This window comes from Bombyx mandarina, chromosome 06, assembly GCF_030267445.1.
Source record: "Bombyx mandarina strain Sakado chromosome 06, ASM3026744v2".
NCBI classification, from domain to species: Eukaryota; Metazoa; Arthropoda; class Insecta; order Lepidoptera; family Bombycidae; genus Bombyx; species Bombyx mandarina.
The window spans coordinates 2769371-2785649 of NC_143213.1; the positions used below are offsets into that span (position 1 = coordinate 2769371).

Sequence of the window (16279 nt, forward strand, 5' to 3'; positions counted from 1 at the left end):
AAAGGTAAAAAGCGGCTAGCTCCAGCCGCTTGCACCAGCCGCTTGCACCAGCCGCTAGCTCCAGCCGCTTGCACCAGCCGCTTGCACCAGCCGCTAGCTCTAGCCGCTAGCTCCAGCCGCTTGCACCAGCCGCTAGTTCCAGCCACTAGCTCCAGCTGCTTGCACCAGCCGCTTGCACCAGCCGCTTGCACCAGCCGCTAGCTCCAGCCGCTTGCACCAGCCGCTTGCACCAGCCGCTTGCACCAGCCGCTTGCACCAGCCGCTAGCTCCAGCAACTAGCACCAGCCGCTAGCTCTAGCAACAAGCCCCAGCCGTTAGCGCCAGCATTTAGTACCAGCCGCTTGCACCAGCCGCTAGCTCCAGCCGCTTGCACCAACCGCTAGCTCCAGCAACTTGCACCAGCCGCTTGCACCAGCCGCTAGCTCCAGGCGCTTGCACTTTAACTTTATATTATGTTTTGACTAAATAAGAACTAAGGGTTTATTTTAATACCTTTATATAATTTATATCATAGAGATTATGAAAACAGTGTACAGTTACAGATTATCAGTAAGAGGCTTAAATAAAAAGCTGAACTTAACTCAGCCTTAATTAGAATTTTTTTCGGAATTCAGTAGTAAAGTTCAAGTTATTTTGATAAAATCAAAACTGAAATATTCATAACATCTTAAACAATCACCTACGAATAAATATTATTTATTCAGTAGACAATCACAACGATTTTATAGTTTTGGGAAGGGATTTTTTGTAACGCCATCTCGTGAAGTATTTCGGTAGTAATACCGAATTACTAATATAAAATAATTAAAATAAAATTAATATAAAATAATTAATAATTGGGAATTTAATTATTTTTATGATCGAACAATCACCAATAGTTGTCGAACAAACGAGAATTGATCAAAATGAATTAATCTGAGCGATAAAAAGAAAGATATCTAGTAAGAGGGGCCCACTTAACGGCGATCATTTATTTAATTAATTATAAATAAACAAAAGACGAACAAACAATTTTTACATTCGAACATTAACGAACAAACGACGAACAAATAATTAAAAATGAAAAAATCCGAAAATAAAAAAGGGGGCCCAATTTACAGAGTCATAGGTCTATGTGTTTGACACACTGAAGTAGGATCACAGAACACTATTACTTCTAGAGTAGGATGGTTTGACACGCTATGTTGACACGTCAATGACGTCAAGTTAAATGTGGCAGCCGCACAGTCCGTCAGCTTTCTTAGCGGCCAATGCCAACAGTGGCAATATCTGCGAAAATGAGAAAGCGCTCTACAAAAGAAGCAATCAGCTATAATTTTTTTTAAGGGATTTTTTGACCAGGTAACTAAGTTTTTTTAATAATGTCTTATATTTTAATTTATATTCATATTTTTATGAAAAATGATATTATGGAGTGAAATGAAATTCATGCCAGTTGATTAATGTCTCAAATTAATCATCTTCATTTCATTTTACTCTATAATATAATTTTTCATCAAAATATGAATATAAATTAAAATTTTATAAGACATGACTTAAAGGTCTTAGTTATCAGATCATAAAATCACTTTTAAAAAAAGCGATTGTCCCGAAATTTTGGAGTACATATTTTTTTAAACTTATTCGATTTACATACTAGCTCGATTGATTGTTACTTTTCGCGACATTTACGCTGTTGTACTTTGCCAAAACATGGTAGGGAAAGGAAGTGTAAAATGCTCAAAATGCGGCATAACATCAAAAGAAGATTTTTCCTTAACCTTCCATAGGTTTCCTCTTCCGTCCAAGCATGGGTCTCTGAGGTAAGTAGATGAAACATTTACTTTAGATATACGTCCTCCTGATTTTACAAGTTCTCACTTTTTGCACGATTCCGACCTGAATTATGCAAAAAGTGTACTTACTTAATATTATTTTGAAGATTGCTTAGAACTTTGTTTTTTAATTTTAAGTAAAACAACTTCATACTTTATACCTGTGTACAATGAAAGCATTATTTTTTAGGGCTAAAGTTTGGGCTAAATTTTGTTTTCCTGATGGTGATTGGACATCCAATGAATCATTAGAAAAGTTGAACGCGCAGCATAAGATGCTATGTGGCAATCATTTTGATGATTCTGCATTTACCAGCAGCAACAGGAAAAGGCTTAACAAGTTTGCTATTCCATTTGAAGCTCAAAGTATACTTTCCCAATTAAGAGATGAACAGTGTAGTCCATCTAGAGCAAGTCATGACATCCAAGTGAGTATTTAAGTACATAGTTTACTTTATAATCATAAAAGTATTGCTATAAAAATTATAAAACAGTTTAAGGGCATTAAACTTCTTATCTCGTGATAATATTCCATTACAAATAAAAAAAAAAATATTTGTATCCTTTTCATATTGAACGAAGTCTTCTCCCAAGTAAAACATATTCACTTATCCTATATAGACTAGGTAGATATGTTAGGATAGTGTTGGGGGATGTAGATAGTTAATTTATTCTGATCTAGTTATATCACATTGGTTATCTTGACATAGTAATTGAATTTCAAATTGTGAAAAATAAATGAACATTACTTTAAAGAAAAAAAAATAACCAAAATAATAATAACATGTAAATCTACATAGAGGTAGACAGTACGGTTCTGAGGAAGATTAAAAGTTTTCAATTTTCTCCATCTACTTATTGGATTTATTACCTTCTTCAAATTTGTCATTTAATTATTTTTTGTATATTTTCCAGGAACCATCAACGAGTAAAGGTATTTTGAAGGACTTGGATGTGAAAAAGATCACTGAACTTACACCTAAAAAGCAAAAACTGTATAAGAGATGCAGAAAAAATCTAGCTGAAATAATGAGGCTACGAAGAAAGTTTAAAGGTGTTAAAAAGTCCAAAAGATCTATATTAAGTGTACTAACGTCAAATGAACATACTAATGAATTATTAAAAAGCAAATTAAGTAGTTCATTTTGTTTACTATTACAAAGCCAACTGAAAAACGTTCCAAGAAAATTAACTGGACGAAGATGGACACTGGATGATAAAGTGTTAGCCTTAAGCATTTATAAGAAATCAAACTCTTGTTATAAATTATTGAGTAGGTTATTTTGTTTGCCTAGTGTCAGCTCTCTCAAGGCATTATTGAACAAAATTCCTATGATATGTGGAATCAACAGCCAAGTAATACAGACTTTAAATGAAATCACAAAAGACCGAGATGTCAATGATAATTTATGTATATTGGCTTTTGATGAAATGTCAATAAGAAAAAATTTGACATATAATGTAAAACTCGACCAATTCGATGGCTACCAGGATCATACAAGCCAAGGCCGTACTAATGTAATAGCAAACCATGCTTTAACTTTCATGGCTATTGGTGTTCGAAAATGCTGGAAACAGCCAATAGCATTTTACTTCTCAGGAGATTGTGTCACAGCAGACAGATTAGCAGTTCTTGTCAAGGAGGTAACTCTTTTTTTAGAATATGATACAAAATGTGTTTGAATATTATTTTTTTACAAATTTTAATTTTGCAGGTTCTGAGTGCTTGTTTCTCTGCTGGATTGACAGTTATTGGCACAGTATGCGATTTGGGTGGTATTAATATACGTGCTATAAATTCATTGGGGTCATCAAATGATCAACCCTACTTTTACCATGAGGGACATGAAATTGTTACTATTTTGGACCCACCCCACCTATTAAAATGTTTTAGAAACAATTTTTTAAAACATGATATCCAATTTACACAAGATGTACAAATAGACGGAAAACGAAACATAGGTTGGTATAATTAATAATTTAATTAATTGGGCCACCAAAAAACATTAAAACTTTTTATGACCTGGCCTTGAGCTTTATTATCTGCATGCTATAATCCTTTGAATGGCAAGTGGCCATGTCTCAACTGATCGATATACAAATGTTTTGCCAATTATTTCCCTGCAACAAGTAGTTCTATTGCCTTCCCAGATTCACTCAAGGTAATTTAAATTAGTGATAATTGCTGCTCTCCCTCCCCTTGAGGCACCTCTGCTGCGCCGTATTTTTTTTCTTATTGCCGCCGGACCTCTGCTTGGTTAATATAATATATTAATCATTTTGAGAATAAGATTATAATCTTCTGTTGCAGGTATAGCAAAGTGGAGCCACATAGTGGAGTTTTATAATAAAGATCGCGAGAATCCGAACTTTGTGTTTGCTCCAGCTTTAACCCAGCAACACTTACAGCCGAATGGCAAACAGAAAATGAAAGTGCGTCTAGCAGCTCAAGTTTTAAGCCATTCAGTTGCAGCTGGAATATTTGCAAAAGTAGCCCAAAGTAAGTTCCGAAATTCGCACATGCAATTTTTTTATTCCCAAGAATATATAATATACAGACACGTGAAATTTATTAGTGTATTATTAAACTTGTCGTTTCTAATTGTAAAATTAGGTACAAAATACTGGAAAAATGAAAAACAAAATCAATTTACTGTCATTTATTTTACTTTCAGATGAATTACCACAAGACGCCATTGGAACAGCGACAGTTGTTTCACATATAGACAAGCTTTTCGACTGTATGAACGGAGATACGCCCGACAGGAAAAGAGGAAAGCAGTACCTTACAAACATGTCGCCAACCAGTTCTCATGTAGATTTTTTCAAAAAAATTAAACCTTTCTTTATTGAAATGAAATTTTTAGGGGCAAGAAGTAGACCCCCATCTCAAGACGGCTGGTTGAGAACACTCAATGGGATAGAAAGATTGTACAGTAATTTAAAGACATATAATATTATTACCTTATCTGTGAGAAGACTTAACCAAGATCCACTTGAAAACTGTTTTGGGTGTATAAGAAGTAATTGTGGATGTAATCCAAACCCCACATCAGTCCAATTTATTGCGGCATTAAAAACTAGCCTAATAACAAATTTAATTAATAATAATAAAAACAGAAATTGTCTGGATGTTAATAACGTCATATTAGACAATTTTAAAATATTTCTCACCCAAAAGTCTGATGTAAATTTGGATATTTCATCACCAAATCCAATACATATTTTATGTGAAAGTAACGAAGAGTTAGGAGATATGCCTCCTCAGTGTTCTGGTGAAATGCAAGCATGTGGTTATGTTTGCGGATTTATTGTAAAAAAGATGGCACTCAATTGTACTCTTTGTAAAAGTATTATGCTAGCAGATCAGAACACTGAGGTATGTCATTTGTTTACATCGTTCAAAGAATATGACTATATTCAATGTAGTTTAAATTACGTTCAGTACAGTTTTTGTAAAATGGTTGAAAAGGCTGCAAATTTGGTAAACAATTACCTAAAAGATCATAGTCACACAGAAAAAATTAAATTAATTTATATACTTTATTATCTGAAAATTTGGACAAAGATTGGCTAAAGGGATGTGAAGAACATTACGCAGTCAATATTGAAACAATTATTAAAAGTACAATTGCTATATGTTTAAAAAGATTTTGTAAAATAAAAAATGATGAATTTATGGAAGAAGCGTCCAAAAAATCATGGAAGAGAAAAATAAATATATTGAAAAACGTTTAATATTAAGTTGTGATGATGTATGTAAAGTGTAAATCGATTAAATATTCAACCATTTCATTAAATTATAAAAAATGCATTAATTTTATTGCAATTAACTTATATTGCAACTTAACTATTAATTGCAGTCCTAGTTAGTGGTAAAACAATTGCAGTTAACTCAGATTGATGTCAGATTATTTACAAAACATTTATGCTCAACACATTTGTAAATTTAAAACAATACTTAATTGTCAGATAACACCTTTTCTAACTCTACAAGAAACTAAAATTAGTATGTTTCGAGTTTAGGAGTCATTACTTATCAATGATAGGTTTTTATGTTTATAAGTCATATTTCTATTCTAATTCTAAATCTAAAATCTAATCTAAATTTAAATTTTATATCGGCCGCCACGCGCAGTGCTGTTTATAATAAATACTTTAATTGTTAATAAGAACATACATTAAGACTTTTTTGTTTTTAATTGTTGTAGTTTAATAAAATTGTTACCCATGTACAATCCTTGTTTTATTTCTCTACACGAAATCAAATAATTCCTTAAAATTCTGTACTTGCATACCATTTTAAATTCTCGCGCCATACGTTAGTACCGATGGCATTAACTGGAGCGTTGGTGTAAGCATTTTTTTACTATGAAGTTGTTGTTCTTCTTCGCTAGAAGTAATAGTGTTCTGTGGGCAGCCGTCTCAAATTGGAAACAGCTGATGATTGTTTGTGTGTTTTGTATCAAAATTTAAGGCCTTATTCAATTCAAATAACATGGATGTAAGTATTAATATAGTGTAAAGGTTGAAATACCGTACATGTTTTCATATTATTAATAGAATCAATTATTAGGAAAGCAACATCCCCATCGATATAAACATAGGAAAGCTTCAAGACTGGTTGATCAGTCGTAGGCACGTCTCTAAAGATTGGCAGAAGAATGTCATAGCTGTGAGAGAGAAGATCAACAATGCCATCCAAGACATGCCGGCTCACCAAGACATAGCTGCTTTACTCTCAGGCAGCTACATAAATTATTTCCACTGCTTAAAAATCATTGAAATACTAAAAGAAACTGAGGCTGATACTAAAAATTTGTTCGGGAGATACGGGTCACAGAGGATGAAGGACTGGCAGGATGTTGTGAGGAACTATGAGAAGGAGAACTTGTATTTAGCAGAGGCAGCACAGATGCTGGTCAGGAATATTAGTTATGAGATTCCAGGGTTGAAGAGGCAGATTGCCAAAGAGGAACAGGCACAAGCGGTAAGCTCAGATTATTTTATTTATATACAGATTCAGACATGATTGAGTTGACCGTAAAGTTTTTTTCCCCACACCACTACAATGGCAGACAGAGTAGATTTGTAAAGCTAAACTACCTTGTAAAATGAGGAAAGCATTTTTTAGCTTTTAGTCGAATTCATGTATATTAATTTATGGCACACACTAGCTAATGAAGAGTAGTGTAATTTTCATAGTTACTATACAATTGAGATAATAGACCTGAAGTTCAAGGTTAGTGGAGACATTCATGCTGTGATCTCTGTGGGCTCTGGTAACTTTCTTACTGGTGGTAGGACTTCTTGCGAGTTCGCATGGTTAGGTACTAACATACTACCTATTTCTGCCGTGAAGCAGTAATAAGATTTGGTTTGAAGGGTTTTTTTTTATTGCTTAGATGGGTGGACGAGCTCACAGCCCACTTGGTGTTAAGTGGTTACTGGAGCCCATATACATCTACAACGTAAATGCGCCACCCACCTTGAGATATAAGTTATAAGGTTTCAGTATAGTTACAAAGGGTGGGGCAGCCATGGTAATTAATTATCAATAATTTAAAATAAAACTGCTAAACATGGTATGGCCGAGATTTTGTTCACCTTTATATGAGTCGTCTATTATCAATGGTGGCCTTCTGTGCATTTGGACAAAAAAATGTTATTGATATGTCAATACAGATTGATTTGAATATAATCGTCTCCTTCAAAGAATACGGTTCAAAACCTGCATTAAATAAAGGTTAATACTTAACCTGTTATTTATCTAAGATGTCGTTCAGAAGAGTTTTGTGACTGCCAATGGAATACAAAGTCAATAATTCGTTTTTCTGATTTACCAATAATTGTCCAAAAGTCACATTGCCGGCTTAGAGAATAGTCGACTCATATGCAATGTTTGAGGTTAAAAAGCATTTATACGTGACTTATGGTAAGCTAAACAAACAAAAACATTATTAAAATAAAATAAAAATTATCAATTCACAAAAGTAATAACCTAATATGATGTAGTATTAGTATAATAGTGAAGAATTTTTGAGGGTTGCAAATTGCGAAGGTGACCATTGACTTACATTTGGAGGCTTCCGAAATCTAGATACAAGACACGAGTTTTAGACATTGTACATTCTGTATGATGCAATGACATAGAAGATGAGATATTCCATTTAGTTACTGTTTTGGCTTGGGTTCCTCATGGAATGACCCAGATTTGAACTCTTTTTTAACTTTTGGGATATTATAAAGTGATTAATAATTAATAATTTACTCAATAATAATAGTTGTTAAGAAATAATTCTAGCAACCGTAACAGTCATGATTCTTCAAATACATTTGTTGCAGGATTTTGAAAAGAAGCATGCAGACTATCTAAAGAATGAAGCATCAAGTAAATCAGAGTTTCTGGCTTTGTGTAAACAACTTGGTATCCAAGGTGAGAAGATCAAGAGAGAATTAGTGGCGAAACTGCAGGAGCTGCCTGAGATATATGACCAAGTGAGATATTATTAAGTATATTAAAAAATTAAGAAATTTTGCCAATGTTTATCCTGTTTTGTTGTCATTCATGATTAATGTCTATGGTAACATAGTACACATTCTTCACAATGTTGCATAAATTCCTTTTTTCCATCTAAGTTAATATTCGAGTGCTATGCTATTCTATTCTATCAGCCCACAGACTTCCACTGCTGGACATAGGCCTCCCCCAAGCATCGCCCTAAAGATCGATCCTGCATTGCATGGATCCAGCGGATCCCGGCGAACCTTTAAGCTATGCTATAAATTTCATTAATTAGTTAAAATTAAGCTTTTGTTTCAGATAGGGAAATCACTAAAACCACTCCAGCCAGGTATAGAGTTATACAATGCATTCACAAAGTATATCCTCGGTGAGGATTCTCCAGAAGCTTTACCAATTTTGCAATATGTGATTATTCACGGCAATACTACAGTGTATGAATGGAGTTACGGAGAACCTCCTTTGAGCTTGGAGCCAGATCCTATACATATCGAATTAGATGATGACGAAGAACAGGCTTCTGGAGATCAGGTGAGAAATGTTTAGTTTGCCAAATTGAGAAATGTTTAGTTTAGGGATTGCCAAACACATCTGTTTAGTCGACCTTTTCACGGTATTGCTCTAGAATTTTCTTTACTCATATTCTTGTGGACTCCAAATTATATTATTCCTTTAATAAAATAGTATAAACATGAAAATTAACTTCTTAGTGATCCTTTTACAAATTAACTGAATATCATGAAAAGCCATTGCCAAGAATAGAGAAATATTTTTTTCCTTTAACCTGTACTACAAGTAAAAGCTAGTATTTTATTAAAATTAAAAAAGAAAAATAATAATTTACCTATTTTAATTATACAATACACACCTTTCAGCAATTAAAACAACTTACTATTCTAGAGAGATACAATTTTATTTCTGTGTACACTAGATATATACCTTCATAACACTATTTCATGATGAAATAGGTAACAAAACAACAGAGTTTAATAGTTTGTCATTTAGTAGTTAGGAATTTAGTAGTTGATGCCTATTTCTGCTATGAAGCAGTTTTGCATTTCGGCTTGGAAGGTGGGGCAGCCGTTGTAACTATACTTGAGACCTTAGAACTTATATCTCAAGGTGGGTAGCGCATTTACGTTGTAGATGTCTATGGGTTCCAGTAACCACTTAACACCGGGTGGGCTGTGAGCTCGTCCACCATACTAAGCAATAAAAACCCTTCTTTTTTTTTTTTTTTCGGGTCGAGGGCCGAACCTCCTACGAGGTCCCCGCGCCTAGGGGGCGCGCGGGGTATGTGAGACTCAACGATCTGCAGGTGTTGAGAGCAGACCGCGGGCCCAAGGAATTTAGGGCCCACCCACTAAACGACTCCCCTGCACTCTTACACCCGGCGTCCGATCTCCGTCCGGGGTCAAAACCCGGTCAGAGTAGGGGGGTTCCCGCGGTCAACACTACAACCAGACACGCGGCGCCACCCCGAGGACGCCCGACCGACGGGTCGTCGAGGCGATAGTCGACGACCAACGACGTCAGTCTCCGCGGTACGGCGGCCCTTCAGGCCGCCCGGGCGATGCCGCTGGTGTTCCGGGATACCCCGCTGGGCCAGAACCAGCCTGCCGGGTCGGAACGCGATACACCGCCGACCGGGTTGCTCTTCCACAATATGTTCGGCGACGACAGCGACGACGAAAATGCGGACCGCAAATCAATAAAAACCCACCTTAACAAAGTTTCATAAGCCAAGTGTGACGATACATTCAGTATGTAAATATTTTTCAGATAGATTTTGGGGACAACAATGATATAGATTTTTCTTCTATCGACGCTTCAGGCGCAGGGATTGACTTCGGAGATGGGGATGGAGCTGCTGAAATAGATTGGGGCAATATTGATATTGCTTCGGCCGATGAAAATGTAAGTGTTTTTTTGTGCTATAGACAGCCCATTCAGTGATAAGTGAATGGAAGTTGCAGGAGAGTGTTTTGTGATTAAACAGGTTTGTACAGCCCAATTTCTATTGCGTAGTAATAGTCTTGATTTAAATATAGAGAATAGCTATAAGAACGATTATCCATTATGATTGTGAAATACGTGAAGCAAAAACTTTGTACCCCTTTTCACAAAAATTGCGCGGACGGAGGAGTATGAAATTTTTCACACTTATAGAGAATATAGAGAAGAAATGCAGAATGCTAATATTTTTTTAAAATCATGGATTAAAAATACATTAAATCAATAAAGAAAACATTACACACACTACCATGTATTTGACACACACACATATACTCTTTGTTCATTGTCAAACTTTTGTTATTGCTTAAAGTTTGTAGTCAAATTGAGAATAGGTTAAGATTGTTTATCTTTAATATTACGAGTATTTGTCTATAGTGTAGTCTTGGCGAAATCTGTAACAATATAACCATAATAATGTTGAAACTTATAATTTCAATTAATTATAGTCGAATTTCGACTACTGCGGGACCACTAGTGATTGTGATTGGACCACAGCCCTAAGGCGACTCCTATTATGACTAAAATAATACAGCCTTTGTTTTTAGAGTTCCAATAATAAACCAGTGTGTGGTCTCAAGAAGTTACACTTCAATGAACTTCTCTTTACAGAGTCTTTTGGCTGATATAGAAGCTGTGTCTTTGGAAGGGGCGGGGATAGTAATAGAGGAACAAGGGATGACCGGTGGAGTTGCGAGGGGCAAAGATGCTCTGACGTTATTGGACAACCCCTCTACTAGGAACCAGTTCATCGATCAACTCGTTGAGGTAACACAGGTTTACTAATCACAAATTCTAGTTGCAAAAATGGCTTAATGTAGCTTTGCAGTATTCACAAAATGCAGCTTACGTTCGAGAAAATAAAACTACTGAATTTATATATACAAAGTTGCGTTGCGAATGGGAGGGGGTTTCAAATATTTTTGTTCTGAATCTAAATTTACTTCCGTGTACAAATTCATTCATTTTGTGTAAAAGACACTAAGTTTCTATACTATAAATTTGACATTCAGGACTTAAATTTCGTTCCACCATCTCAGTGAGAGTTGTGACGTCACCACTGATGACGTCACTCCATTTTAAAACGAACGGGTGCCGTCTATAATAATCAAACATACAGAAGCGCAAAGTTCAGCTGTTTCAACACTGTATACATATGTTTTATATATATAGCATAAGATAACTTAAGATATGTATATCTATATTTATGTATATTGAAATAGCGTGCATTTTTACTGGTGGTAGGACCTCTTGTGAGTCCGCGCGGTTGGTTATCACCACCCTGCCTATTTCTGCCGGGAAGCAGTAATGCGTTTCGGTTTGAAGGGTGGGGCAGCCGTTGTAACTATACTTGAGACCTTAGAACTTGGATCTCAAGGTGGGTGGCGCATTTACGCTGTGGATGTCTATGGGCTCCAGTAACCACTTTACACTAGGTGGGCTGTGAGCTCGTCCACCGATCTAAGCAATAAATAAATTCGAATGTTTCCCAGCTCGAGTCGTTCCTGAAGATGCGCGTGTACGAGACAACGAGCGCGGCGGAGTCCCACACGCTGTCGCTGCTGCAGCAGCTGCCGGCGGAGAGCGAGCCGGCGCTGCGGGGCATGCTGGGCGCCGTGCAGCGCGCCGCCGCCGCCCTCGCCGCGCCCGACCTCGCGCACCTGCACAACGTCAAGCACTCGCCCAGGTCAGGATAACTAACAACCTACCAACAAACGATCAGGAGACTTGTTATCTATACTAATACTAGCGACCCGCCCCCCCTTCGCTTCGGAAACTGTAATTTATTATTGATTTCTCCACTATTTAATGGATGTTATTATACATATCGACGCTTGAAAGGCAAACGTGACTAAGCGTCAATAAATGCTTTGTACATAAATGATAGGCAATAACCATATTCAATTCGCAAAAAAATATATATTTCTATGTCTATTAAAATCATCATCAGCCTCGGCCTTGGTCTGAGTACTCGGGTATTACTGTCCTTGTTGTCTTTCTGTTTTTAATTTTTTATTATTATTTATAGTATTGTTAAATCTCTATTAATATGTTAATGTAATGCATGCTGTGATTGCCTATAATTAGAGTTGCAGTTATCAATTGCTCTATACATGTCAATGTTATTGTATGTCTTACTGTAAACCCTGTCGGTAATCCTTAAATAAATAAATAAATTTCAATCCTACAGCTAGATTCGTTAAAATAGATTAGGTATTTCAATTTTAAATCGGTCTACTGTAAAGTTCACGCATTGTCGCTTAGTCACGTTTGCCATTCAATATAAACCTATCGATATCAACCTTCCTCTTCAATCATTCTATCTAATAAATAAAAACGCATCAAAATCCGTTGCGTAGTTTTAAATATTTAAGCACACATAGGGATATAGGGACAGAGAAAACGACTTTATTTTATACTATGTAGTGATTATAAAGCTGAAGAGTTTGTTTGTTTGAATGCGCTAATCTGAGGAACTACTGATCCGATTTGAGAAATTATTTTAATGTTAGATAGCCCATTTATTGAGGAAGGCTATAGGCCATAACATCACGCTAAGACCAATACAAGCGGAGCACCAATAAAAAATGTTTCAAAATCGGGGTTTTTTCCCCTTTTTTAGAGCTTCCGCTGTGTGCGCTGCAGAAACGATTAAAGTTTCGCTAAAATAATGTATGACAGAATTGTTCCCCTTTAAAAGATCTAAAAAAAAAAGTCCGCGATAGCACAGTAATAATATAAGGTTGGCTCACTTTAACATTTTATATGCTAACCAAATTTGTTCTAAAATAAAGCATTATTTGTGAACTATTCGACGCAGACGAAGTCGCGGGCAAAATCTAGTCTATTGTATAAGCTGGTGAACAGACCCGTGACGTAACTAGTGTTAAGCGGTCCCCGGAGCCATGGCTCGCCGTCCTCATTGGGAGTGAGTATCACTCATAACGCCCTCTAGGCTGTACCGTTCATCAAACCGGACCGGTTTTTTTTTTATTGCTTAGATAGGTGGACGAGCTCACAGTCCACCCGATGTTAAGTGGTTACTGGAGCCCATAGACATCCACAGCGTAAATGCGCCACCCACCTTGAGATACAAGTTCTAAGGTCTCAAGTATAGTTACAACGGCTGCCTCACCCTTCAAACCGAAACGCATTACTGCTTCACGGCAGATATAGGCAGGGTGGTGGTACCTACCCGCGCGGACTCACACCATCCTGCCACCAGTAAAGCGTTGTTGAGATCTGAGCTGAAGTCAACTGGCGTTTGGCTTCGGTGCCAATAAATAAATATATCTCGTACAGGTACGTGGACGTGCTGACGGCTCAGCTGAAGCAGAAGCTGGTACTGTGCGAGAAGCTGTCAAAGCTGGCGGCGCGAGCGGCCGAACAGCGAACAGCGGCGAACGTTCGCGCCGCCGAACTAAGGCCGGTGCTTTCTAAAATCATAGAGAGAACTAAACAGTTGCAGGCGCAGGTAAGTCTAACGGGATTTTGTTTTAATATGTTCTCACTGGTGGTAGGACCTCTTGTGAGTCCGCGCGGGTAGGTAACACACCACCCTGCCTATTTCTGCCCTGAAGCAGTAACCCGTTTCGGTTTGAAGGGCGGGGCAGCCGATGTAACTATACTTGAAACCTTAGAACTTATATCTTTAGGTGAGTGGCGCATTTACGTTGTGGATGTCTATGGGCTCCAGTAACCACTGAAACACCAGGTGGGCTGTGAGCTCGTCCACCCATCTAAGAAAAAAAATAGGAAGGATTTGATTCCAGCCCTACACCCCAGCAGAGGGTAGTAGGAAAGAAAGAAGAAGACACTAAATTATCTCGAAACTTATCGATCAATGAAACATCGACATTACTACGATAATGTCTAGTTTGTGTCACGTCGATGATCTTCATGATTGTATATTAGAAAATAAAATTGCAAGTCCGCTTTTTATTGTATCATCCGAACCTTAGTCCCCAAAGCGGTCCAAGTGGTCTACGTTGGCCTGAAAAAAAAAAGGGATTTTGACAATATGTTAGCGGGGCTCCACGCGAATTTATTTGCTTTCAATATAGTAAATTATATGCCGTCAATGCTTCCAATAGGTACGCCTCTCCTATTATTTATATTATCATTCTAATCTCTGGAAGAAGTCATTCGTGAACATGTTCAAAATACGTCTTTTATTTATTTCCATTAGAATTACGCGGGCGTTGTCTATGAGTTTGAACGCTGATTATGGATAAAGTGCGCAATTTTGTTTTGTCATAATATAAATTTCCGTTTCCTATTTTCAGATCGAAAGCGACATATCGAAGAAGTACAAGGGCAGACCGGTCAACATTATCGGCGGTGTTAAATTCTTGTAGTCGTAAGCTTTATAAATGCATCCGGGGAACATCAGAACTCAAGAACGCAGTTCAATATTGGAACTGATACTGTTATTGGAACTATTATTGTGCGCGCGGAATTAGTTGGCCGCACCTTAGGTATGTGAGCGGGGGACGAAATCATTATAAACTTAAAAGCTGATTCCGAATCAAGTTCAGAGAGTTCAGAATCAAGTGATTCAGAGGATATGTCAGAGTAATTTCATATACTTAATTTGTTTTTGGTTTATTTTACTATTGATTACAATATAGGTACAATATAAACTTTTAAAAGTTCAATTTTTTTAAATTTATTTATTATTTCATTTATTATTATTATTTTTAGTTAGACATCACTGTCTAATCTCATGTGCGTTACGAGCAGGAGGCAACCCGCCCCCTCACCCCTGTCGCCAACTATAGTCTGCCTATTTCTGTGACGAAGCAACAATGCGTTTCGGTTTAAATAAATAACTGGAAACGAATCACGCACGGTGATCCGGACCCAAATTAAGATTCCCTTGTGTTATGGATACCAGAAACTGATATACATAGTTGTATATGTTTAAATATTTACACACATAAATAATAAATACCCAGAGTAAACAAAAAATGTTCATCACACAATGTTTGCCCGATGCGGGAATCGAACCCACGGCCCGCAACAGTCGGGGCTGCTAACTATTGCACCACCGAGACAGTCTTCAAGGGTGGAGCAGCTGTTCACAGCTGTTGTAAAACAAAAACTGAGATTTAGAACTCATGTCTCGACGTGGGTGACGGTTTCGATGTTGATGTCTATGGGCCCCGGTAACCACTTAAAACCAGGTGGACCGTGAGATCAATCAGCCAACTTAAAGAATAATAAAAAGCATCATCACATGGGCATATAATATCTTCTTGGCTAAAATATACTAGGGTGCTTAGTGCGAGCTTTTTAACGTTCTGGATAGCGTAAAAGTTAACTCAAATTTATATGCAGTTGGAACAGCGCCCCTAGCGGCAAACGTAGGCAAACGTTACAACTCCATAGAAATTTCAGATAACTTTTACGCTATTGAGATCGTTAAAAAACTCGCACTAAGCACACAATTCTTATATTGGAATAAAAAAGCATACAATGATCTAACGCGAACATACTTTTAGCTTTAAAGCTCAAATTAAGCATTCTTTTGTCTTTAAAAATATATTTTTTGCAAATTCGACTCTAACCTGTTGCGGTGAAAGTTTATTTTTGTACAGTCTCATATGTAGTGCATTTGTCCTTGTTCTGATCGAAAGATAGTTTTATATACATGTTATGTATGTTTAAATATATATTATGTTTTTATAAAGTTTTTTTGTATTATTTATAACAATAAAAAACATTTTTTTAAACCCTTAATTTTATTTACATTAACGAGTCAAGTAAACGAGTCTATGATCAATAAAATTGATTTGAGGTTGTTCATGATCGCGACTTTGTCATATTCGCGAACTCATTGTCATAAAGCAAGGTATATCTATAATAAATAAATAAATGAAGACTAAAGAACAAAAATCCAAGGCATTAAATAATTGAAAAAAAAAAG

At 36.7% G+C, this 16279-nt stretch overlaps 1 protein-coding gene across 2 annotated transcripts; it reads left to right on the plus strand.

Annotated features, from left to right (window-relative positions):
* The first annotated feature begins 1187 nt into the window (after window positions 1-1187).
* On the plus strand, window positions 1188-16042 carry LOC114239991 (CDK5 regulatory subunit-associated protein 3). 2 transcript variants are annotated; one of them, XM_089728261.1, is made up of 10 exons: window positions 1188-1214; window positions 6230-6318; window positions 6391-6804; window positions 8160-8312; window positions 8638-8868; window positions 10120-10254; window positions 10963-11118; window positions 11844-12037; window positions 13654-13825; window positions 14637-16042. In XM_089728261.1, exons 2-10 carry the CDS (start codon window positions 6313-6315, stop codon window positions 14706-14708), a joined length of 1533 nt encoding a protein of 510 aa, XP_089584387.1. In that variant the 5' UTR covers window positions 1188-1214; window positions 6230-6312; the 3' UTR covers window positions 14709-16042. The 2 variants fall into 2 exon arrangements, with proteins under 2 accessions (XP_089584387.1, XP_028026242.1); XM_028170441.2 differs by lacking the exon at window positions 1188-1214 and having other exon boundaries at window positions 6190-6318.
* The last annotated feature ends 237 nt before the right edge of the window (window positions 16043-16279 follow it).

What these genes read in the sequence shown, in the direction of transcription:
- LOC114239991 (XM_089728261.1), top strand. An exon ending in AACGTCAAGCACTCGCCCAG is followed by an intron (nt 12,038 to 13,653) that starts GTCAGGATAACT and finishes TATCTCGTACAG; the next exon opens with GTACGTGGACGTGCTGACGG. An exon ending in CTAAACAGTTGCAGGCGCAG is followed by an intron (nt 13,826 to 14,636) that starts GTAAGTCTAACG and finishes TCCTATTTTCAG; the next exon opens with ATCGAAAGCGACATATCGAA.